At 39.5% G+C, this 25,423-nt stretch overlaps 1 protein-coding gene across 1 annotated transcript in view; it reads right to left on the minus strand.

Moving 5' to 3' along the window:
* PIK3R1 (phosphoinositide-3-kinase regulatory subunit 1) overlaps nucleotides 1-25,423 on the minus strand; it is a 92,781-nt gene that overhangs the window by 26,729 nt on the left and 40,629 nt on the right. The window contains 2 exon segments of the mRNA XM_006169527.3: nucleotides 1,624-1,698; nucleotides 2,151-2,243. Coding sequence (XP_006169589.1) covers nucleotides 1,624-1,698; nucleotides 2,151-2,243 — 168 coding nt within the window.

Raw genomic sequence — 25,423 nt, forward strand, 5'->3', positions numbered from 1 at the left:
AAGCCCATCATCTCCCGATGACCTACTTTGTGGGAGGTACAGAAGATCTGGCAGCAAAGAATGTACTCTACATGTACAAGACTGATTTCCTTCCATGTGCAAAAGAGAACCAAAGTTTTATTTTTTTTAAATATCAAAACACTTAGCCAGTACATTCAAGTGAAAGTATTTGCTGATAAAGATCTAGTCTCCTTTTAGAAATATCTTTTCTAGAAAATATTCATAAATTGCTTCATGCTGAAGCTGCCTCCCATGTCAAATGCTCAGTTATTTAATAGCATAATTCATAAAATTATACTTCTGAAGGAGCTTCTTCTAAAACTCGATTTCTTTTTTTTTTTGGTTCAAATGTCCTAATCTAAATTCAGTTAAGTAACAGAGGCAGAAAATTCTTTTTCTAAAGAAAAAGTATTGTGAGGGAATGAAAGATCTGAGAGAGTCTAGAAGTTGACTTAAGAAGATCTGCCAAATCATGGCAAGGAAATTGATTTATAATGCTTTTCTGTTTTTCTTCTGTATGGCAAAGAAGAGGGGGAAAGGCAAATAATAAAGCCCCCTTTTTGCTGCCTTAACTAGTGTTACTTAACCAATGATGTGCTGGACATGGCTTATACCAGCTCATAGAAGCCAACTGTTCTCATTGGTCCCAGCTTCACATTCAGTGACATCATACTGGATGGGCTAAAGTCAACCATGGTGAAAACATCTATACCACAAAAATGAGCCAATTCTACAAATAAGACTTTCTCTTCCCAGAGGGTTGGTTTATCAGTACACCACTGAATACAATATCATGATGTTACTTAATGTACATATGACATCAAAAAGCAAGCAAGTAAGAAAGGAATAATGCAAGCCAGTCAGACAGGAAGGAAAAGGAAAAGAGAGGAAAAGGAAAAAGAAAAAACAGGGAAAAAGAAAAAGAAAGAGGACATCAGAAGAGATGTTTGTTAAAAGATACAGGTTTATAAATAAATTTGCTTGAAATTTTGTCAGAGTGCATGAGCTTCTAGGTAAGGGGGGGGTGCTTGGAGAAAGGGAGGCATCCTCTATGGCAGCATGTTCATGCCTATAACCCCTTCTTCTCCATTGGGTTTTGAGGAACATACACTCATTCACCCAGTGTGTTTTCCAAGTCACTGGGAATAGGATTCAAACCACATGGGTTGGCTATGTGGAATCTGGCTCCCTTAATCACCAGGCCATTGGGTTGGCCCAGCTTAAAAAGATTTTTTAACTGATCCAGTTGAATTATATGTAATCAACTGCAGGACCAAAGAAAGATGATAGATATGCAGAGCCAGGGAAATTCCAAGAGGCTGTTTCTCTCCTCTGCAATTCCTGGTGGACCCAGTGGTTCAACACCGATGACAGCCAACATGAGTGTGGGCAGACACACACCCACTTACACCCCACTCGGGAGACAGATGTTGAAGGTCTGCATTGGTTTGCATTGTCACCATGATAGGGTAGAGGAAACTGTGTGGTTTCTGAGTTCCTTTTAGTTAATATATTGCATGGATTAAATTGTATATGTATATGTTGGGGTTAAAGGGATATTACCTGAAACAGAAAAGCTAGACTTGTCTTTTCCATTTGTATTTCTAGCTTCATGACACTCACCACAATCAAGAAGCTGTCGTAATTCTGCTGGGGTGCTGGAGCTCTGTGTTCTGTATAGAGTTGAACATTCCAGACCTAGGATACAAAACAGACTGTGTATGCAAAACCCAGCTCTCTGGAGAACCTGTGCGTCTGCTGCCAGAGAGACATTCCAGTTTCCATCCAGTATCTATTCTAGATGTGCACCAAATATATTTGGAAGTCAACTCCTACTATTCATCTTTTCTGGCATGTCAGTAATTTTGGCAAAACCATCTGGCCAGTAAGAAGCAAGCTAATCACATTTATCATATTATGGAAATTTTAATAGTTTCCATATAGTAAATACATGTTAATCTAGATTTCAGAAGTATAGACTCTCTAGAACACAACCCCAAATAGTTGTATGCCTAGCATATAGTTTCTACATATAGCAAGTAATAAGAAATTTATTTAATGAAGCCCCGAGAGACAAACACGAATCAACTATGACGACCATGAGGTAAGGGTACCGCAAATGAACTGATCCTCTCTAGCAGTCTGGTTACCTTTCTTTTCAATGGCTTCCACAAGCTTGATCAGAAGAGGTGGGGCAATGTCAGGAGGGGCGAACTGCTCTGCAAGATCTGGAAGAGTCAAAGCTGCAGAAAAATAAAATCCATCATTTTATTTAATTTGGGGTCTTTGAGTGCATTAGATCACAAAAAAGGATACTTAAATACAAAGTAACTTAATTGCATCTGGCAGGAGCAAACTTCACTCTTGGAAGAGGATCTCTACCCTACATTGTTCTCCACACGTTTGGGGCCAACGGGCCATGCCCACTTCTCCTCTTCTAGAATACATAGAGGACCTACCCAGAATCCTGGACGAATGGTCTAGTAAGGGCCTCTCTCCCACAGTCATCCTCCCCAGGGCAGACTTCCTTGTCTGGGTATGCCCCTGGGCCCAGGGTGGGTTGGGGCTGGGTAGGAGAGGCTCTGGATGGACTGGTGTTTTGGTATATAGGGAAAAACCCCAAATGAGCCTGGGTCCAGCTCGCCTCTCATCACCACGCTCTTGGGCAGAACTCAGAGGAGCCCAAGAAATCTGAATTCATATCTGGCCTCCCGGTCATTAGGAAGGAGTTACTGTCCAGGTAAGAGGATTTGTTAACATGATTTAAAACTAAAATATTAGTTGTAGGATACCTGGGCCTCCTATTGTACTCTTGTCATAAGCCCTGCAAATGGTAGGTCAGATATGAAAGCCAATACATGAGCTCTGCCCATGTGATGTCAGATTAAGCTACTCTGAACTGCTGGTGGGAGTCTTCATTTGCTTACATCTATCTTGGTCATTTAGTAGCTTAAGAAACCTGAGGTTTTCATAAATTGTTTTTCCAAGCTTTATTTACATGTTTAGTAATTTTAAAAAATACTTTAATTGGAAAGACATTCGCAAGTACCTTCCTTTGACAATTACATTGATAACTATATTCGCATTCCATAAAAAGGAAACTATCTGAAATATTTTTCTCAAAATATGCCAGAAGAGGGAGCTAAATATATTCACCTCAAATTTCTCACACTATAAAATATAAAGGAGAGTCTTTATGAAAATATCTATGATGTGCAACTTGTTTGCTATCAGTCTATAAACAACTTTTCAGATACTTAAAATTCATCACTTGCATTCCTACCTGGGATAGGTAGGTTATTTACTCTAAGACAGACCAAATATTTGTCATTTTGTTTCAGTGAGATAACTCTTTATGTGGTATAACTCTTTATTACAAGCCATATACCATGTCCAGCACATTTTTAATTAAGCACCTATTTCAAGTACTCAGAGGCAACATAGAACAAAAACAGGTTTGTAATACAAAAGTAAAGTTATGCTGTTAAATTTTGATCTCAGGTAACTAAGGATGACTTGAGTCGTTCATTTTGCCACCCTAAACCTCTGGCTTTAACACCCTTTCAGACTGTAATACTGTGTGACACATGGTCATGAGTGACCTGACTGTATTAGCCACTGGCAACCACTCAGGATGAAAGGAGATGAACTAAATTATGCAGGAAAATCCTACAGCACTTTCTAATACAAGGGGACTTTAAAAAAATGTGTGGGAAGTAGAATTAAAGTACAAGTTTACCTGGTGCAAAAAAAAACCTTAGACACCCATACATAAGCTTTTCATCATACACACTGTTCATGAACTTGTTGAAGACCCAGTGTAAAACTTTCTGTGATGGTGGAAAGGTTCTATAGTCGTGCTCACCAAGAATGCAGCTTCTAGCCACAATGGCTATTGAGTACTTAAAATGTAGCCACTGCAACTGAGGAATGAATTTTTTTATTTTAACTCATTTAAACTGGAAGAATTCTATGTGGCTAGTGACCACAATATTGGACAATACAGCCCTATAACCCTGAACAAGGGCAAATTTTGTCAATGCAGGTGATAGATTCCTGAGTCATTTCTGTGCTACAAAGACTCTACTATAACGTTGTCCCTGAGGAAGGGCATCCTGACACTCACTTGAACTTAAGGCCCTGTAAAAACTTTACCACTCAGTTTTCTGGGTGGCCTTGTTCTACTGCCACATCATGCTTGTGTCCATCACATTGGGATTTTTTGTCAAGGCAGACCGGATATGCCACTCACTTTTCAGACAGTCACTGTTTAGAAAGCTGGATGGACTTTCATCTCTCCTGTCCCCACATCTCCTGTCCCCACATCTGCTCAAGCCTTACCACCAACTTGCTAGAAATACAAATTCCTGGGTGCCACTCTAGAGTCAGAATATCAGGGATGGGACTAGAAATCTATCTTTGGGTAACATGATATTTTAGGATATATTATTTGGAAAAGAAAAGGTATGTGTGTGATCACCTGAAAAGCGCCCACAATGACATTTCCCAAATCTCTACATAAGGAAATGTAAATGTATAGAAAAAGTGCTTAAAGTACACATGCCTTAACAGTTTCATCCTTTTTTCATAAATTAAAAGCATTCTAAAATAAAAAGAAATACTACAAAATGAAAGAGCGCACCATTTCATTTCCTCTGATAAACTATAAACCACTTCCCTTTGCTATATTAGACTACCAACTCACAAAAGTATCCTCTCCCACAAACACCTTCTGTCTGGACAAAATGAAATTTCCTACTATCAGCAGATGTCATAGAAGGGAAAAAATGAAAGTGGATAAATGGTGTAGAGAAATGCTACCAATTAGGATCACTACAGTGTCTTTCCTTAGCACTCTCAAACTAATAGGTCTTAGCATACCCCCAAAACTTAAAAAAGCTAACGATTAAATAATAAATACGCAAACACACATATCCACACAACACTCACACAACTAAGGTACTACTCCTCTTCCCTTTCCCTCATAAAAATTACACAGGTACTTTTTTCAAATTAAAAAAAAAAAAAAACCTTTTAACATCAACTCTAAAAATGGAATTACTTAATAAAGGTTTATCTCCTTCCAGAATCTTATCAACATGATCATTTCTGCAGGCAAATATGAAAGTTAAAATGAATAATAATTAAAGATTTCATCTAATTGTGAGTGAAATATGCACCCAACAGTTGTCATATTGGTGGGTTGGCAAACGTTACATACAAAAGGATTCCATCTCCCTCTTTTTGCATTTCTGTTTGAAGAAATAAAATAGTAAAACCTTCCTATTTTCCTTGTGATGGTTCTTTGGCAAAAAGATATTAGTTTACCCACAGTATCCTGAGCTACAAAATACCATTTGTTTTACTCATTCAAGTGTCAGATGAAGTTTCTGAAAAGCACTGTGATATCAACCAGGTCTCTGCAGGAACACTGGAACTTTTCCCAAACTGCACGCACACCAGACTACTAAAAAAAGAAAATCTACACAGATAGAAAAGAAAGTATAAGCACTCCTTTTGTAATGTAGTACTTTTCCCACCGAATTTTTTAACATTGAAAAATGGTTTATTGCTCAAATGTATGAATCATCATGATTGATCAAGATTTTGCAGTGGGTTTTTTTTTAAAGGTTTAAAATTTATAAGGAGAAATTATTTTTAAAAAACTCAAAAATTTCTTATTCCTTAGTAGTGTCTGTGATTTAATCCATTTTCCCTTAGAATATTTAGACATAGGGAATGTGGAAACCCTACTCAAGAAGCTTTAACGTTCATATTATCTACTTCAAGCAAGAGGCTCAATTATCATGGAAAGTATAAAAAGTATTCTAAACAAAATATGCATTTTTACAACAATCCTCCAGTTGATGATTCCTTTAACTCTATTCAATACACAAGGTCAATATTTACTTTTCCAGTAGATTAATTTTAGACATTCCAACAGTGAATGACAAATGCTAGAAACTACCAAATTTGGCAAGTTGGTCTTTGAGAAATCCATAACAAAGCAACCATATCATACAGTTTGATAAATCAAAATATAACAGAACATAAAAAAGATACAAAAAGGGGACCAGTAAGTGGCACGGTGGTTAAGGCACTGGACACTCCCACAGGGCCCACTATGGTTCGAGTCCTGGTCCTGGTGGCTTGCTTTCCCGCTTTCCTTCTCTTGCTCTCTCTCTCTCTGGTCAAATTAAAATAAATGAATGAATAAATAAAAAATTTTAAAAAATACAAAAAATATCTCATACAGTGTGAAGCTACCAAGTAAAATACAAGTTAAGATATGATCCTCTTAGAGTTTACATATAAATTCTCATTGGATTTCATCTTCCAGAAAGATTTTTGGACCTCAATGAAGAATGCATTCTAGTTTTGAAGCCTGTTGCAACACAGTGTAAAAGTCTGGAGAACCAAGTCCACTCTTAAGAATCTGAGTGAAGAGTCCTCTACTACAATCCAACCTCGGTTTTTCCCTTAACTGAATCATTTTTCACAAAAAGCAGTTAGTATTGCTTAAGGAGGAAGAAAAGAAGAAAGAGCAGCAGAAAGGCTTAAGAGTGCTGAATCCAAGATACACATTATTTCAAAAGAGAGGAATCAGTTTTCATCATTGACAAGAACACCAATGAACTAGGTGTCCAGGTTGTAGAAAGAATTTTTGATGACACACTGGAGGCTGCTTTTTCCACAAGTTCTATTTCCCCCCTTTGCCCTGGTAACAACCAATCACATGGAACAGAAGAGAGTCCTCGCTCCAAACCTAAGCCCTTCCCAAACCACTGACATAGACAGGCCTCAACAGTCCTTGGGCACCAGTGCTGTGTGGGAGACAGTGGCATTCTTTGCATTCAGTGGTGCCAACAACGCTATGAAGTGCAAGATGAAACCAGCACACAGCTGCACCTTTTGGAGGCGTTCTCCATAAAAAAGAAAAAAAAAAAAAAGATATTTTAAAGTTAGTGCCTGGCAGGGCTAAGTGGAAACTTTAAGCTGAAACACTGGGACTCCAGAACTCCCAAGCCAAGTATTTCATTACTGATGGAAGCAGCTTGGAAGTGTGTAAAAAAAAAAAAAAAAAAAAAAAAAAAAGTAATGCCCCTTCCCCAAAAATCTGTTCAGGTCTTAATCTCCAGAACAAGTCAAACTGTTGGTTTACACAGAAAAGGAGAAATGAAGTTGAAGTGGCTCAGCGCTCACTGGAAGAGAGGGAGATTATCCTAAATCCTCTGGATGGGCCCAGTGCAGTTGCTTCACTCTAAAAATGAAATACAAAGACACAGAAAAGAAAGTATATATGCTAAGTTTGGATCATTAAACCAAGATGTTAGTCTGTCTTCTAACTGTGGCTGAATCAAAACTTCACTTCCGTCTCACAGCTTCAGTGAAAAATGCAAATTTTGGTGTGTAAAAATTTAACAAGTCTCTTTTTAATTTTTTTTTTAAAGTTTGCCTATTTATTTCTTTCATGAGAGAGAAAAGAGAAAGGGAGAGAGAGACAGAGAAGGAGAAGGCAAGAAAGTCCTGATGCTGTGATCCACTCCCAACCCCAGCCAGCCCTTAATTGTGTCACACACATGCCCAACATACACAAAGATCTTCAGACTGTGAATCCAGAACCTTCCAGGTTAGCTTCACAGTGTCTCATTTTACCACTGTGCCACTGTCTACCCTATCCTAATTATTATTTCTTTGTAATTTACCAGAAGGCATGTGCTCCCACAGGAGACAGACACACAGGCAGAGAAAGCAAGAAAGCACCCTCTACAGAGCACGGTAATGCTGCAATCCTTTCTCCTTCATTTCTCACTCTTCTCTTTACACGATTTTGGACATGTGTGCACATGCACCGGGCATGGTTTTCAACCACAGGTTGGGTCCAGGACTCAAACAGTACAGTAGGCCATTTGTAATCTAATCGCCTTAACCATCATGCCACAGGCTGATTCCCCAATTGTTTTCTTAAATACACCTTATAAGAACATATTCATACCTTATGCCTAATAATGGCTAATGCCCTGAACTTTAAAATTTAAGATTTATGGGAAATGCCACAGTAAATGCACACCTGGGCTCTTTGGCTAAGACAATAGAGCTAAAAATAAAAAGAAAGCAAAAATAACAATGACAGTGTCTAAGTCTATTACTGCATTGCTAGCAGAAATACCTGCAACTAGGTGATTTATAAAGAAATAAGGATTTACTAACTTAAAATTCTGGTGGCTGTAAAGTCTGAAGGTAGAGTCCTGGCATCAGACTGGTTTACAACATGGCTGATGGAAAAGCTAAGGATGATGTGTGTGTGCAGAGAGAGTGAGTTTCTGACAGCTCTCTCTCTTAACAATGAGCTCTTGAGAGAATTAATCCCTCCTCCTGAGATGTCATTATTCTATTCATGAGGTGGTTGCCTTCATGATGCAATTACCAGGACCTGGTCACTGCCTACTAGGTCACACCACCTCCCAACATCAAATGCTAAAACATGAAACTCTGAGGGACAAACCATTATCCAAACTGTAACATATGAGCTTTGGAAATAACTGTGGAGATACTTGCTTGATCGGTAGTATAGAAGTGATTAAAAGCACAAATTTAAAGTTAAAGAGGGCTGGGGACCAGGAGATGGTGTAATGGTTATGTTACTGGACTCCCACATGGCCAACGGCAGCTCAAGTCCCAGACCCAACAGCTTAAAACTCATGCCAGGTGTGTGTGCGTGCATGCCCAAAATTCCAAAAGGAATATGGAAGAGAAGAGATTGTGGCATGGCGGTCTGCACATCCCCTCCCTGGGGAGGTAATTTCTCACTTTCTGCTTCTCTATTTTTCTGGAGAGCACATACAGCCTGTGGCAAAAATCTCTCTTAAAAAAAAAAAGTTAAAAAAAAAAGTTAAAAAGTTATTTTAAACTGGTTTTGGTTTTGCCATTTATGGAGCAAATCTTGGACAAGTTAATTAAATTGAACATCAGTTTCAGGACCAGTAGATGGCATAATGGCTATGTTGTTGGACTCTCATGTAGTCAGCCGTGGTTTGAGTCCCGGACCCGGTGGCTTAAACTCATGCTGGGCGCGTGTGCCCAAGATCCCGAGAGGAGAATAGAGGAGAAGGGATTGCAGCATGGCCATCCCCCCTTGGGGGTGATTTCTCACTTTCTGTCTCTGTCTCTTTCTGGTAAACACATGCACGCTATAGCAAAAACCTCTCCAAAAAAAAAAAATTGAACACCAGTTTCTACATCTCTAAAATAGAATAATTATGTGAGGTAACAGGAATGCAATGAACAGTATAAGTAAACATGGTGGACATAGAGCCCAGCATGGAGACAGCACAGACTAATGAGTAATTATTATTCATGCTATTTATTCACACACTCTTCTAAAAGATTATTGAAGTACCCAATTGTAATGCTAAGTTTTAAAACCAGAAGCTATTATAATTAAGATAGAAAGAGTCTTTTTAATACTTTTTTAAGGTAGCAAGCTGGGAGTGTATTTGATAGAGTAAACACTTGCCTTTCAATCTATATGTAATCCTCAATATCTTTTTGGAAGTCATAACTGAAATATTTTATTTTTAGTTTATCACATCTTTTCTCAATAAGTCCTATAATACTAATCTATTTGACTTATTAGACCTCTGAATTAGTTTTCTGAATGTGAAAGAAAAATAAAGTTGGAAGATTATATAATAAATTATATTAGGCTTGGAGGAAAGAACTTTTTTTTGGATGAGGAAAGAGAAAAAAATATGGGCAACTGAAAACGGGAGTTGAAAAGATAGATGTGAAAATAAATCTTTGGCCATAACTACGTTATTTTCAGAGATAACTAGTAGAAGGAATTAAAAGAGCTGCCAATAGATTTAAACTGGAAGTTTGCAAGTGTTTTCAGATACCCTAAACTAATTAGTCTCTGATATCTTTAAGTTTATCTTCTCCAATTATCTCTTCTGCTCCACAGCTTAAAAACAAATGAAAGGGATATGAAATCCTCTGCCAGTTTAGTTTTATTTGTAGGCAAGAGACAGAACAAAGATCTTATTAAACATAAGCAGACATGACAGCTTTGCTTCTGATGGCCTTAGCTAAAACCTCAGCATTTAAAAAGATAACTCAAATGCAAGATTATATATAGTCTTTGACAGGCTAGCCTAATAAATTGAGATTCTTATCTACACTGGAGTTTGATTCATAGATTGCAATTTATATCTGATAACAAATTAAAATGCTGGGCAGGAGGTAAATGGGGGAAGAAAGGTACTTCTTCTTTTGTCCACCAGGAAAATAATTAATAATTAGGTCTGTGATTTCAAGAGGCCAGTGATTTGTAAGGGGGGCTGAGTCTTTTGGTCTGTTGATTAAGAAAGATTTCATATTACAGTGTGACCCAGAGACCCCAAAGAGGAAAGAAAGAAAGAAAAAAAAAATTCACATGACACTTAATATATACTGAATGTCCGTACTACATGATTGAACTAATTGACTAAAGGATATAAAAAAACAGTATATAGATGTAAATACCAGATATAGTGTGTGAGAAAGAGGAGGGTCTGAGGAAGGACATTTAGAAGAAAAATAGGCAGGCAAAGCATTAATGGCACAAAGAAATGTGGTATTATCTGTTGAAGATATTTTGTAGATTTATCAACTGTACTAAGGAGAAATGTTCGCCTGCTGAAATATCCATTTTGTAAGTCAAATAATAATGTGATTGAATGTATAAAAGAAAATAAAATGAAAAAAAAAATTGCATGACATACCCACAGTGAGTGTTTGGCTACTAGCTGAATGAATGAATGACTATTGCTGAATGGCAATTAGGAAACACATCCCCACACTAAATATTTTACAGACACACTTTTATCAATTTTTCATAACAGTTCAAGGATGTATGCTCTTTATTATGACCAACTTAAAAGAAAGAAAACAGACTTAGAGAAATTAAATCAGTTGGCCAATGTCACAAAGCTCCTAAGTAGTGCCCCGGTGAGTTCAGCTTGAGTCTATCTTTTCTCTGTCAGAGTATACAAGTCACAGTCAAGGAAAGAAGCCTTTGATTAGCTTCTCCACATTTCCTGCCAAGGCTCCCTAATTAAAAAGGCAACTAAAATAAGAGTGTTAGGTGACACATAGACCATCGATACTCTGTCCCGTACTGGAATAGCCATAATACTTTCTGATGTACTCAATATCTCAGTAATATCAGGGACCAGCAATTAGAGTAATGGCTATGTCGCTGGACTCCCATGTGGTTGACTGTGGTTCAAATCCTGGATCTGTCGCTTAAACTCACGCCGGGTGCGTGTGTGTGCGTACGTGCCCAGGATCCTGAGAGGAGAATAGAGAAGGGATTGTGGCATGGCCATCCCCCCTGGGAGTGATTTCTCGCTTTCTGTCTCTCATCTCTCTATCCCTCTCTGTCTTTCTGGTGAGTGCATGCGCCCTATAGTAAAAACCTCTGCAAAAAAAAAAAAAAAAGAAAAGAAAAGAAAAAGAAAAAAAAAATCTTAGTAATATTGGCTTTTGTATTACCCCTACACACACACACAAAGCAAGTCACTATAAAGTTGCTTATGTACTTTCTCAATATAAACTATGCTAAAATGCAGACAATGTAAACTATAAGCGGAAAAGCAACAGGAGTCCCTGTTAATAACAAGAGGTTAGGGCATTTCAGGTGACACGTGGTGCACTTGCAGGGACACTCACTTCTTTCTCATATTTCATAATAAATTTCAGAATCAAATTTATAAAATATAATGTTAGAAATGCTGAAAAGGAATAAAACCAGGTCTTAAAAGTGTAATTTGAGAAACACTACTGTCATGAGGAATAGAAGGAGCCCCTGCCCGGGGAAGGGCAGAAGTAAGGAGGGGAACTGGATAGAAAGAACCTGCTGATGAAAATGCAGACCAGAAAGAGGCATTTGATCCAGGCTGAAACCTCACTCAGGTGCAGAAGCAGGGTGTTGGCTGACCCAGGAGAGAGTGAGTGTTGAAGGGAGGAGATTGCCAACGAGGCAAATTTGTCCAGCTGGGCAAAACAGGCAGTTTTAAGAAAGTCTGGATAGAAATCAGAGGAGAAAAGAACCACCAGATTCCATTCTAATAACCAAAGGGAGAGCGGGTTTTTTCCTCTCTGATATGTTTAAATATACTGATAAATCAAACGTATTCAGGGAATGCCCATACACCTCTACCTAGATTCTACAAGTAACACTTTATCATACTTGCTCTGTTACATATCTATCCATCAGAATTTTTTTTTTAAATTCATTTCAAGGTAAGGTGCAGTAACCAGTGGTTGTGGACTGAACTACACCCTCCCATCCCACCAAATACATGTACTGTAGGCCTACTCACAGTGTGATAGATTTGGAGAAGGGCCCTTGGTTAGGAATTGGATTTATGAGAGGTTATGAGCATTAGTGCCCATATAAGGAGTAACACAGACAGCTTACTCCCCTATCCTTCCCACGTGCAGACCCAGCCAGAAGGTAGAAGGGGGGCCCTCGCCAGAGTCTGACCATGGAGGCACTTTACCTTGAGACTTTAGTCTCCAGAGCCGTTAAAAATAAATTCCAGTTGTTTAAGCTACCCAGTCTATGGAGTTTTGTTATGGTAATCTGAGCGAAGTACATGGGTATACTAAACCCAAAGAGAGGAAAGAACCTTTGACTAGAAGAAGCCAATGTCAAACAGAAATTCTACAGGGATTTAGTAAACACTCTCTGTATGTCAGGCTATTTCCAAGGGAAGGGTTTAGGGCAGTTCTTCCCAAACTTTAATGTGCAGACAAGTAACCTGACTCAGGAAGTGGGGGTAAGGTCTAGGTTCTGCATGTCCACCAAGCTCCCAGGTGATGCCCCTGCTGCTGGTGCTCAGACCACATTCTGAGTAGCAAGGATGAGAATGAGCCCATCAGCCACAGAGGAAAAACTCCAGATCTACTGTGGGAATCAGAAGTCCCATGATTAATCTTCAGACTGGTAACTTGGTGCCTAAATTCTCTGGGCTTTATGAGCTGGTCTTAACATGGGGATCCCAGTGGCCAAACCTATGAATTTGTGCCAGGCAGATGCTGCTGAGGACCTAGCTAGCACACTGAATTGTGCCTAATCAGATATTATACCTATGGAAGAGAGAAACGAGCCACAGAGAGCTCTGCGCATCTGTGTGCGGTTGCATGGGAAGGGGCCCTGGGAGTCGCAACTCAATTGCCACAGTAAATTCAGGTCGAGAACTGGAATCCAGCCTCCTGACACCTATGCCAGAGCTTTTCTCACCATACCACATTCAAGAAGGATCAGCTCTTCACATGTGCTGTGTGGTGTGGGGGGAGAAGGTAGAGAGAAGTAGGAAACATTAGGTCAATTGCAGGCACCTACTGCTGCTGACAACGCCCATGTGTCAAACACCTCGTGTCCAAAACGGTGTTCGGTGCTTTCTCTCATCTAATCTGTACAACCTTGAATGTTTTTTTTTTTAACTGTCCTTCTCTTACAGATGAGGGAGCTAAGAATAAGTTAAGCAAGTTGCCCAAAGTCTTAGTAGCAGCAAGTGATAAAGGTGGGATATTAAAGAACAGAGTGATTTCCAAGCCAGTTGTGGCTATTCCACAGTTCTTGGCTGCTCCTAAGGCAGCCATGTGGCACTGCACCACTGTGGGAGTTCTGAAGCCAGGAGCAGAGGGCTGAAGGTGTTTGTAGGAAACTGGTAGGAAAGCACCTGGTGACAGTTACGGCCCTCAGTGACAAGAGGTGCATTTGTCCAACTTGAGCTTGGACTGGCAGGCTAGCTTCTCGCCATCACCTCCGCCTTATCAGGATTGAACCTCTGCCTGTTCACTCAGCCAGGCGAAATATTTTCAGGACAGCATTTATTAAATATTTTCTCATAAGGCTAAACTAAGCACATTCTTCCCCGGGGATGCAATGGGTTTTATTTGGCTAAATATAGCTAGCTAACATATCACTTTCTGCAAGATACAGCAGACTCTTCTAGTTAATCAACAGGTGGGTAAATGGCCCAGCAAATAATTCTTAAAAATATATATTTTGGGGGCCAGCAGATAGCACAGCAGTTATATCACTGGACTCCCACATGGGCTGAAAGCAATTCAAGTCCTGGACCCAGTGGCTTGAAAGTCACACTGGGCACATGTGTGTGCATGCCCAAGATCTGGGAGGAAAATGGAGAAGGGACTGCGGCATGGTCATCACCCTGGGGGGTGATTTCTCACTTTTCCTTTCATTGTTTCTGTTTCTGTCTCTCTCTTCGGCAAGTACACATGCTCTAAGGCAAAAACCTCTGAAAAAACAAACAAAAAAACAATTATACATACACACACACACACATATATATATGTGTATATAGTAATTTATATTCCCAAAGATACCAAAATGAACTCTTAAGAAGACAGGCGTGGGACCAGTAGTTGGCATAATGGTTATGTCACTGGACTCCCATGTAGTCAACTGCAGTCCAAGTCCCAGATCCAGTGGCTTAAACTCATGCTGGGCGCATGTGCATGTGTGCCCAAGGTCCTGAGAGGAGAATGGAGGAGAAGGGATTGAGGTGTGGCCATCCCCCCCGGAGGGTGATGTCTCGTTTTCTGTATCTCTGTCTCTCTGTCTTTCTGGTGAGCACATGTGCCCTATAGCAAAAACCTCTCCAAAAAAAGAAAAATAAAAAGAAGACAGGCTTAATAGGTATATTAAGGGAGTTAAAGAACCCATCATCGCAGTGGGAAAGAAAAAAGATGAACTGTGTATGATATTGGGAAGAAAAAAGAAAAAGGCAAGAAAGACAAAGAGGGCTGAAATTATTGATCAGAAAATTCTCTATCAGCTAATTCAAAAGCAATACATAAGGAAGTATTTAATATTTTTTTTTTACTTAAAAATGTACATATATGGGTTTGTTTCATGGCACTGCTCTAAAGAAGGCGGATTCCACATGGGGATGGCGGTTCAAACTGGCGATGAAGAAACATCACAGTCCAGTGCATGAGTGAGTGCCCGGGGTCCAGAAAGTTGGAAGACTAGAGGAAGGGGACTGCGGTGTGACCAGACTCTGCAGAGGGTATTCCTCTCTCTCATTCTCATATATGTTTGTAGCCCATCATGAATAAAGAGGAAAAACAAAACAAAACCTTGGGAAAAAAAGGGAGTATCATAATTTTAAAAAATCACTGATATAAACTAAGCTTATCGGGACCAGTAGTTGGCGTAATGGCTATGTCGCTGGACACCCATGTAATAGACCATGGTTCGAGTCTCGGACCTGGTGGCTTAAACTCACGCAGGGTGTGTGTGCGTGCATGCCCAAGATCCTGAGAGGAGAATGGAGAAGGGATTGCAGCGTGGTCATCCACCCTGGGGGGTGATCTCTCATTTTCTGTCTCTCTCTGTCATTCTGGCGAGCACACGCACCCTATAACAAAAACCTCTCAAAAAAAATTAAGCTTATCCATATATAATGAAGGGTAGCAATTTCAAGATAAAGTAAACAAAGCCTTAACATTTATGTGAGGGATCAGAGTTTTAAAAAATAAATAATATACTTTTACTAACTCAAAGGCAATCAATTCTGATAAGCTAATAAATTCTCATATCTTAAAATATGATAATTACTGAAATGAACAAGAGGCTACAGAAATGAATGGATTATTTTTATTATGATTTTAAGAATTACAATTTTAGATAGGTCAGTTTGAACAAAGTTGGACCTTACTCAATTCTCCAAATCCCAGGTTTACATCCTGGGTCTGCCTCAACACACTAGGCAGATGCTTGGGTGGAGGGAAAGAATACATGAAGACCTTGTTGAGAATACCTATCTGTCTGTCTCTTTCAAAGGAAATAAACTTACAAAACCAAAAAGCTCAATGTAATAATTGTATGCCACAGAGAGTTATTTGTGCCAATTTCCTTTTTTAAGAAAAAAAAATGTAACTGAGATATACAGAAGGTTCTACAGACAGAACACAAGCAAAACATTAAATATATATTGATTATAGAAAGGAAACTGACCATATTCCCAAAAAAGATTCTCAGAAATAAGCTACTAAACAGAGAGAGGTGATATTTGAGAAGTGGGTGTATTCTACTAATTGCCTCAGAGTCAACAGGGAAAAGCGGTTATGTCAATATAAACTAGAGCTAACTGGTGAAAGAAAAAGAGTGAAGTAAAAGATTAAGCTGACTCAGGAACTCCTCAATCAGTCATTTTAATCAGCACTTTAGATTCTTGACAGAAACACATTGGTAACAAGCTGTAGACAGAACACAGCTGAAACTTCCTGGCTAAAAGTGGGGATGGTAAGGGAAACGTTGGTTTCCTATAATGAAAATACCTGCAATGTTGTTAATGAAAAAGGGACCAGTGACACAGGCCAGTGGGCGGCTCAGAGATGGAAGCAATCATTTATCACTGCGGGGTATTCCTCTCTGCATTATCATCTCCCAGTTGCTTCTTTCTTAACAACCCTAACAACCTATGCTCCACTTCTCCCTTGCGCCACTTGTGTCTTCAGCTGGAAGGGAAGTGATAGGGCCTGAACCACAGGAGGGAGTTTTGTACATTTTGTTCCATCAGATTAGGCCTCAGTAACTATGAATTATGAGCTGTCAACTACTTTTTCATCTGCTATAGAATATGCTTCTTAGAAATTGTAGCTATAAATAAAACAACAGATGTTTTTTGTTGGCTCCAGTAGGAGCTTGGGTAATTTTTAAAAAGGGGCTAGAAGTTAAGTAAATTAATCCAAAAGGTTGTATGAGGTTTCCCCCTGTTGGCCACTTTAGGCATTGACCTTCTTAAAACATTCATTTCTGCCATAAATTACTTGTGGGGAGCCATTTAAAGTATTCTATTTGTGAAACTAGAAAAGAGTTTATAAAACAATTGCATCTGTCCTGTGAATTCCGTTTTCAAAAAAATTATGATTGAATGGCTCACCTACATCGGATTGTTACTAAATCACATGATGAACAACTGAAAAGCCACTATGCAACAGAAGAGCATTAGACAATGGCTGAGGGTGAGTGTTCTAGTTTTTCCTGCTAACAAAAAGTTGAGTAACTTTGGGCTAAACATTTAATATCTCTAAGCCTCACTGTCCATACCAGCAAAGCGGTAAAGGCATCCTACAATAGTTTCTATTGATAATTCTTAAATTCCATGATTTGGAGAGAAAGTCAAGAAAATCCCATGGCCAATACAAGATAACTAAATCTGTACTTAGTCATGAATTACTTTTAAAATAATCTGATATTCTCCTTAGCCACCATGTTGCAAACCTGGCCAAAAAAAAAAAAAATCCTAGGCACCTGGAAGATGGCTGTAGTTGGCACCCAAAGTCACTCCAAATATGTTGGAGGTGGGGGGTCTACATGAAATTAAGTAAGTGGAAAACTGGGAACATTCAATTCTATTTTATGTGGCTACAGGAGCCTGTAATTTCTAATCTGGGGTGGAGACAGTGGTAGTTAAAGTAGTATTGTCAAATTGCATATACATTCTCACTTCACCAGGCTCAACTGTACACTCAAGAAAACTAAGAAATGTCTCTGACTTCTATAGATGGTTCTAACAGAAGATAACTAACACGATGCTTTTTATGATATCTCAGTTATGATCTGTAAAGTTACGGAAACTGTAACTTTAACTAGGTTTCTACATGTCATAATTTTGCATTTTTGTATGGCAGGGAGAGGGTGAAGATCCTGAAACTGAGAGCAAAATGAAGTCAGGCCAAGCAAGGGAGGGAGGGAGGTGGCTAGTCACTGATCTAGATAACTGCCTTAGTCACTTAGGTTATTCCCCTGAGTCATGGTAAGTCTTGGGAAGCACATCGATCTCATTCTGTATGTGGGAAAGACTCCGCGAGGTTGGGTGACTACCCCAAGGTCACTTGACTAGTGTTTCAAAAAGCAGATACTTCAACCTGTGTCTGTCTAGATCCAAGGGCCTCCTCTTTTCCACTTTACCTTTGGTTTCTCTTTCTCCTGTTCTCTCTCTTCTGAGTTTCTGAGTTGATTATAAATGTAATGCTTTTTCACATTTTGAGATTTTTGGCCAATGCATGCATAGCACAGCACTGCCAGGCTTTAGGACATGGCGGGGGGTGGGGGTGGGGGGGAGTTCCATGCAAAATTAGCTTGCAGTCTATAGTTAGTGAGTACAAATGTCTGTAATAAAATTCAGAAAGAGAAGGAAGTTATGATACTCAGAAGAAACTGCCTTCTTCCCCAAACCCTAAATTTCTGTAATTTATCCATCCTCCTCTGAGGAAACTTGCCATTCAGCCACTTAATTCTTTAGAAAATAATTCTTAGAAAAATTCTCAAAATGCAGTAATGGGAAATAATTCCACATCACACAAGACTAGAAATAATATACTAAAGATTGTCCTTAGTATTTGATGCTCTCATAACCGAGAAGCCAATCACAATGGCTACCAATGGTGAGGTTCTTAATATGTGCCAGGTACTATGGTACACTGTTTGACTGTAGCTCAGAAAATAATATACTCTTTCACAGCATTTCAAGAAAGATTCTATCATCTCCCTCATTGTGCAGAGGAAAAAAACTGAGGCTCAGAGAAGTTAAGTGGCTTGTCCAGACTCACATAGCTGTACCAGTCAGAGTCAGGATTTAACGGATGAGAGACTGTTTTAGAGGACATGAAACATTTCCCATCCAAGGAATCCTTATGCACTAATTGAGTATCATGCCATGAGGCCTATTAGGGTATATGAGTTTTTAAACTGTACCCTTTCTTGGCGCTGCCTGGCGTACTACTTTGGAAATGGACTGCCAAGAGCCAGGCAAAAAAGTCAGAAAAAAAGTTCTCTAGAGTCAAAGAACATATCTGTGAAGTAGAGAGCTCAAGACTAGCCACTATTTAACTGGCCCATTTTGGGGTCCAGCAGGTGACATGGTGGCTAAGGCACTGGACTCCCACATGGCCAACCATCATGGTTCAAGCCCTGGACCCAGAAGATTGAAAATCATGCCAGGCATATGTGTATTCATGCCCCAAATTCCAGGAGAGGAGAAGGGACTGCAATATGGCCACCCCTCCTGGGGGTTATTTCTCACTTTTCTTCTCTCTGTCTCTCTCCAGTGAGTGTTCATGCCCTAAGGGGAAAAAGAAAACCTTAAAAAAAAGAAAAAAAGACTATCCACTCCCTAATTGGCCCCATTTTCCTACTTATTTTATTTTTCTACAATATTCTACAGGATGTTTAGCATATGTGATCTATGAACATCAGGTGAGAATGGAACCCCTCTCAGTTGTGGGAACAACCAACCCTCTCCAATCTTGAGATTCAGACTCTGAGACTAACTGCTTCCATAGTCCTTCTACTCAGTTATCATTCATTTTGGAAGACATAACACAGATACACGTAAAATCAAACAGACTATACAAAACAGTCACCAAGTAGAATGTGGACCTGAACTTCAGAGGAAGGATGGCTTTTAGTGCTTTGTAGTAGTGGGATCCAAATGTAAGCAGCATATGTCATTTTACAATTTCTAGCTGCCACATTAAAAGTAAAAGAAACAGGTGAAATTTAATCTTTTATTTAGCCCTGCATATCCAACCTGTCATCATTTCAACACATAGTCAATAAAAATTATTAACCAGATATCTTAGTCTTCATTTCTCTTTCATTTTACTCTCATAGCACATCTCGGTCGAAGCAGCACATTTCAGTGGCCCCAGGTGGCTGTGGCATGTGGCTGGTGGTTCCTGCACTGGCAGCGTGGCACTAGAAGATACAGACTTCGGCTGCTCCTCAGTGTGAATTTGGCTCTCTGGAAAATGTGTTAGTTTTAAAATCAAAATTATAAAGACAAACCCAAAAAAACATACTCTATATCTGAAAAGAGTTCTATGTTTTGTTTCTGGGAATCAGGATTCAAACTGTGGTTGGCCACGTGGATCTGGCTCCCTATGCACAGTGCTTAACCACTGTGCCACGGGGCTGGCCTGAGTTCTGTGGTCTTTAACTGTTAACAGGTAATGAGTAAAAACGGCTTTACTTTACCTACTTTGAAGGCATTTAGTCTGAGCTGACTGGGATCTGGGGCACAGTAATGCTCGTTAAGAGCCTGCTAGGATACCAGGAATTAGGAATCCTGACGTTTGTCATAGTGCTTGGCGTAGGGTCAGGATGCTGGGTAGACCTATCAAGTTGGCTCTTTAGAAATGCTGTGATTAATAAAACTGTTCCATCTGATTGGTCTCCATCTGCTTCTAGCTCTTCTTAAAATGCACACTAGATGTGTAACTGCACCTCCTGTTATAGACTGTCTGCGACTGCAGCAGGCAAAAGGTTCAATTATCAGGGAAAGACTGGAATAGTTCAGCTATTAAGTCAGAAAACCTAAGGTCTGCTTAGGTTCACATCTTGACAGTATGAGCTCCAATAACTTCATTTATAAAATTTGTGGTCATTAACATGTCTGCTATTGGCTGTAAGTGAACAGAAGTTAAAATGAAAGAGATGGAGGCAGAAATGGCTACCTACTAATGGAGGCAGACGCAGGCACCTCAGGGCGCTGTCTTTCTTCTGGATAAGATGGTTCGATGGTGTATATTTTTATAGCACACTATTCTTGATTCACAGTCTCTAATCCATCTCCCGAACATGCAGTTTAATGAACCCATTCTTAGAAAAGGTGGAAACTGTTTTTTCAATTGTGTTGGTTATAAATTCAGTGTCTTCCAAACTTCAAACTCTTGTGAAAAAGGCAGCACCCACTCAAACTGTGGAGGAGACTGGCACAATTGAAGTACCACCTCATGGTGTCAAATCCTGTCTCTCCTCTAGCAGATTCTGTGCTGCCGGCTCTAAAACTTGACTCTTTTTAAGTAGATGGAATGAGAAGTTGCCACCAGCTCCTAACTGACACTTCTAAGAAAAATAAGTTTCGCAGATCGAGATCTGCTTCAGTCTGGAGTCAGCAGAGACCCGTTTCCTTTAGAAAGTCAAGCTGCTATTGTTTTCTCTAGGTGTAAAATGCCTTCGGGTGGCAGAAACTGCAAGTGGCAAGCAGTTCCCAGCTCAGATTGTATGATAACATTGTAAATAGCTAAAAGGTACTGTATTAAAAATTATACTCAGGAAAGACAAAAAGAAAAGAACAGGGAATTATAAATAAAAGAATCTTCTTTGGAAATTTCCTTTGTTTCTGGGTTAAAAAATGCCATTTACAGGGAACCTTTGAAAATGTGAATTAATTTACTCTGTGAAAATCGTCTAACAAAGGAAGGAGAACATAACATTGCAACATACGGCTGCTACAAGAATTCGTAGAATTCAAAAGGGTAGTACAATCCCTTTCCTCATCCCAACTGGTGATCAGGACTAAATGACTCCCTTTGGTGTCTGTCCATAGACGGTAAGCCAAAAGGTAAATGGACCATTTAAAATCACTATTTATCAGCCCTGTGTTAATGGGTTATTCCCCCATGGTTATATTTCCATCTCATCCAGCTTTCTGGTAGACAGGAGGAAGTGACATTTGTGGGTAGAGGGGACCTGATGGCTCTTCCTGAGGAAGAGGCAGCTCCTATTGTCCACTTCTCCTTATTTCCTGGTCCTGTAATCCAAAATGCTGACAGGGGAGCAGGAAATAGGAATAGGGTAAGTGGAGCTTGGCTGGGCTATGCAACTCTCTCACCTCTTCTAGCTCTGACCTTAGACTTGATTTTGTGATGCTTTAGGTTCCTGGTGGCACATGCTAAAGCAATGGGCAAAGAGGCCCTGTCAAGCTCCTCTGCCCCCTCCTTGGAGTAGCCATACCCTGAGGATGCTACATACCCAAGGACAAGTACTAATGTACTTGCCTTGTGTGTGCCAGGTCACCAAGTTACAACTGGAAGGGCAAATGCACGCACCTTCTTTAGCAGGGCCAGCGGATTCCCTTGAGCATCCATGCTTTCCTTTTCCCAAACCTTTTCCCCAGCTTGGCAATATTCCTCTTCCTCCACTCTCTTATTCTCTTGCTAATCATCTTCCCCAATCCATGAGACTGATTGCTCAGTGCCTTGGACATTCTCTGGATTTTACACTGAAAAGTTTGCCACTTAGAGAAGAGTCTGTTAACCTCAGTGACACTGAAATGGAAAAGACCAATAAAACTTTACGTGTAATCAGATCATAAGGATATGATTGATTTCAATAAAGTTTCAAGTGAAATGATCCTACTTGTAATATTTCAGGTACAATCCTTCCAGGAAACATACTTCCCATATGGAGCTCTGTAGTACTTTGCTATGAATGAATCACTGGAATAGGTCTAATCACAATCCTTGAAATATTCTGGTCAGGGGCAATGGCGGCCTGGTGGTTAAGGTGGCTGGATCCCACATGGCTGACCGACAGCATAGTTCAGGTCTTGGACCCGGCAGTTTGAGAGGCATGTAGGCATACGTGCCCAAAATCCTGAAAGGAGGGAGAAATGGAGAAGGGATTACGGTGTGACTATTCTTCCCCGGAGAGTGCTGGAGGAGGGGTGGCTTCTTGCTTTCTCTGTACCTGGCAAACAAATGAACCTTCTGGCTAATTAAAGTAAATAAACAAATAAAAGACCTCTTCATAGATGCTTTTGGAGAAATAAATAAATAAATAAATAAATAAATAAATGCTCTCTGGCCAGGGTGGATTTTGCATAGCTGAGACCCAATGTTATTCCAACACATCCAACCATGCTCACTGTTATGTTTCAATGACAATCCGCCTCATATCACGACAGAAAAGTACAGCAATATCACACCTTAAATTTATATAGTACTTAAAAAATTACAAAATGGTTTTAAACTTTTTTTCTTGACCCTCGAAAGGGAAAACAAAACAAAGCAAAACAAACAAACAAAAAAGAAAAACCCACCAGTTAAAGAAAAAAATCAAAGTGGGGTGGTAAAGGCAGAGAGGCCCGGCTTAACAACTAAGCTCGAGGTATTTTCATGAAATGAACAAAAAGCCATCCAGTTGAGAGAATCAAAGTTGCTATGAACTACGTGCTACTTTGAATAAACAGATACTTGATTTTAAACGGTTTTTGTGAATAAGCCCCTATGAATTCAGTGTCCTACTCCTTGTGAGAAGGTGCTTCAGAAAAAAAAGAATAAAACCACACCACAAAGGCATTTAGTTACTGTGCCTGCAAAACCCATGCCTTTGTGGTTTTTGAAGATACTATGAGCATTTTAATGTGAAATGTCTTGCAGACCAAAGCCCCAAACAATCACCACTTCTTGGGAATCTTGCAAAGCGTAATGTTGCAAATGACACAAGCACGTTTATGACTGAGCATCCTATAATTTCTTCACTGCAACAGCTATTAAAGACAACAGAGTCCCAGTCTTATGGAGGGAATGGCTGTTTCATACTGACACACAGTATGTTTCACTGCTGCCCTCCGATCTCCTTCTAAGTCAGAAAACAGGGGGGACAAGTCAGGCAGAGATACTAAAAGAACACCATGAAAGTCACGAGGCCCAGAGTTGCAATGAAGATACAGCTCATTAAAAACAATCGTAAGTGTTTTCTTCAACTCCCATTATCTTCATAAAATCACTAACCCATTTCCCCCAAGGACTATTTTGTGGGGCATGGTTTCAAATTAATGTTTGGTCCATTAGGATCATGTAGAAGACTTTAACAAGCGACATTTGTTTACCCCATTGATGAAGCAGACCATGAGGCTGAATCAGATGCTAACCCAGATAATGATGCTATTCGCATACAACTTGGTCAAGAATGAATTACCTCCAAAGACTCCAGAGAGCCCTGAATTCACCATTTGTTCCTAAACAACACTAACTTCCCTTTAGCAGTAAGAACTGGTTATTCCTTCCACATCCGTGGCATGGAAAAATCTTTATCTGACAAAACTTTCAAGAGGACTAAAAAGTGAGCACTCTGTAAATTAGGGACTGGAGTTACTCTTTTGGTAATTTTGGAAAATCAGATGCTGTTAAATTTCATCACACATTTAGATATCTCAGAAGTTAAGCTCTAAAAAGCTCTGGAGCAACCCAGTGATGAACATTCCAGGCTACTCCAGATTTATTTCCCTCGAAGAGTCTCTTCCCACTAACTGCGGCTTCAGAGCAGCATCTCATCCATTTGTAGCACCAGATCGCAGCCTGACTCATGTCACCTAGGGACAAAGGCAACAGAAGGATCTGGAGGTTGCCCAGTGGAAAATTTGGGAGCAAGATCCCAGAACCTCAGGAAACCCTGATTTCATTTAAGATACTGCCTTGTTTGCCTCATTAAAGAATGAAAAGACTATATTGATAACCATCTACTCTGTATTATACAAAATTTTAAGACCCAAAAGAAACATGAGAATGAACCACAGCAAAGCACTTCCAAGGGTATCTTTCCTTAAATCACATTAAAATGATAAATAAGTAAGTTACACCGAATGACTGTCTAAAACATGTAATAGTCCAAGTCCATTCAGGCCAGCTCCAATATAAGAATGATTAAAATATTAAGTCAATATTTCAGAAACATACCACAACCCTATCCTTAGAATTACTATATTTTTTATTGCACATATCACCAAAGGCAAGTCTTTATAAAGATACTACTTTTGGATAGAAAAAGCAGGAAATAGGATGTAGGCTAAGTGGAGCCTGCGTAGAGTAATATGAAAATGCCTTAAGATGATTTCTACTTTATGAAGAGATTCCAATGTTTCAGCACCATTCATCCTCTTTGGATTTTTTTTTTTTTCTATAAATTTGACTAGCTGATCCCTATGGTCTTTTTCCAATCTAAAATTCCATGGCTCAAAATTTCTTAACTCTCAGTTTTCTATCCTAATTGATGAAAAGAGAAAGAGAAGAAAATTGTCCATACAAGATAAACAGGCATCTACCCAGTTTACATTTAGGTTTATGAAGCAGGAACAAGCCTTTCCTGGTCAAGCTTTATATTGGGCAACTGTGCCAAGAAAGTAGGAAGTTCACAGAGCCATCGTAAGACGTTCACTTCAATGTTGACTGGTCAACTGATCTATGTAACATTCGGGTGTGCAAATTCACATTTACTTGCCACATGTATGGCCAAATGGCAAACATTTAAAAAAAAACTCACACAAGATTTTTGGAAAGGCTCTAAAACTACAAAAACAAAAAAATGGGATCCATGGGAAAGAAAGATGACATTTAATAGCTCTTTCTTGGAGTGGATATAGAATGAGCTCAGAGTTCATTGTTTTCAGTAATTCCTCTGACTAAGTAAGCTTTCCACCTGCTTAGTCAAGTGCTGAGAGACTATGACTGCACCAAAGTATGTATGAAGCATGCGTTTCATTTACCATAAAGAACTCTAACAAGGCAAATGTGTGCAGCTGGAACTAACTTGTACCAGATTTCACCAATCCCC

This window comes from Tupaia chinensis, unplaced genomic scaffold (genome assembly GCF_000334495.1).
Source record: "Tupaia chinensis unplaced genomic scaffold, TupChi_1.0 Scaffold147123_1, whole genome shotgun sequence".
NCBI lineage: Eukaryota > Metazoa > Chordata > Mammalia > Scandentia > Tupaiidae > Tupaia > Tupaia belangeri.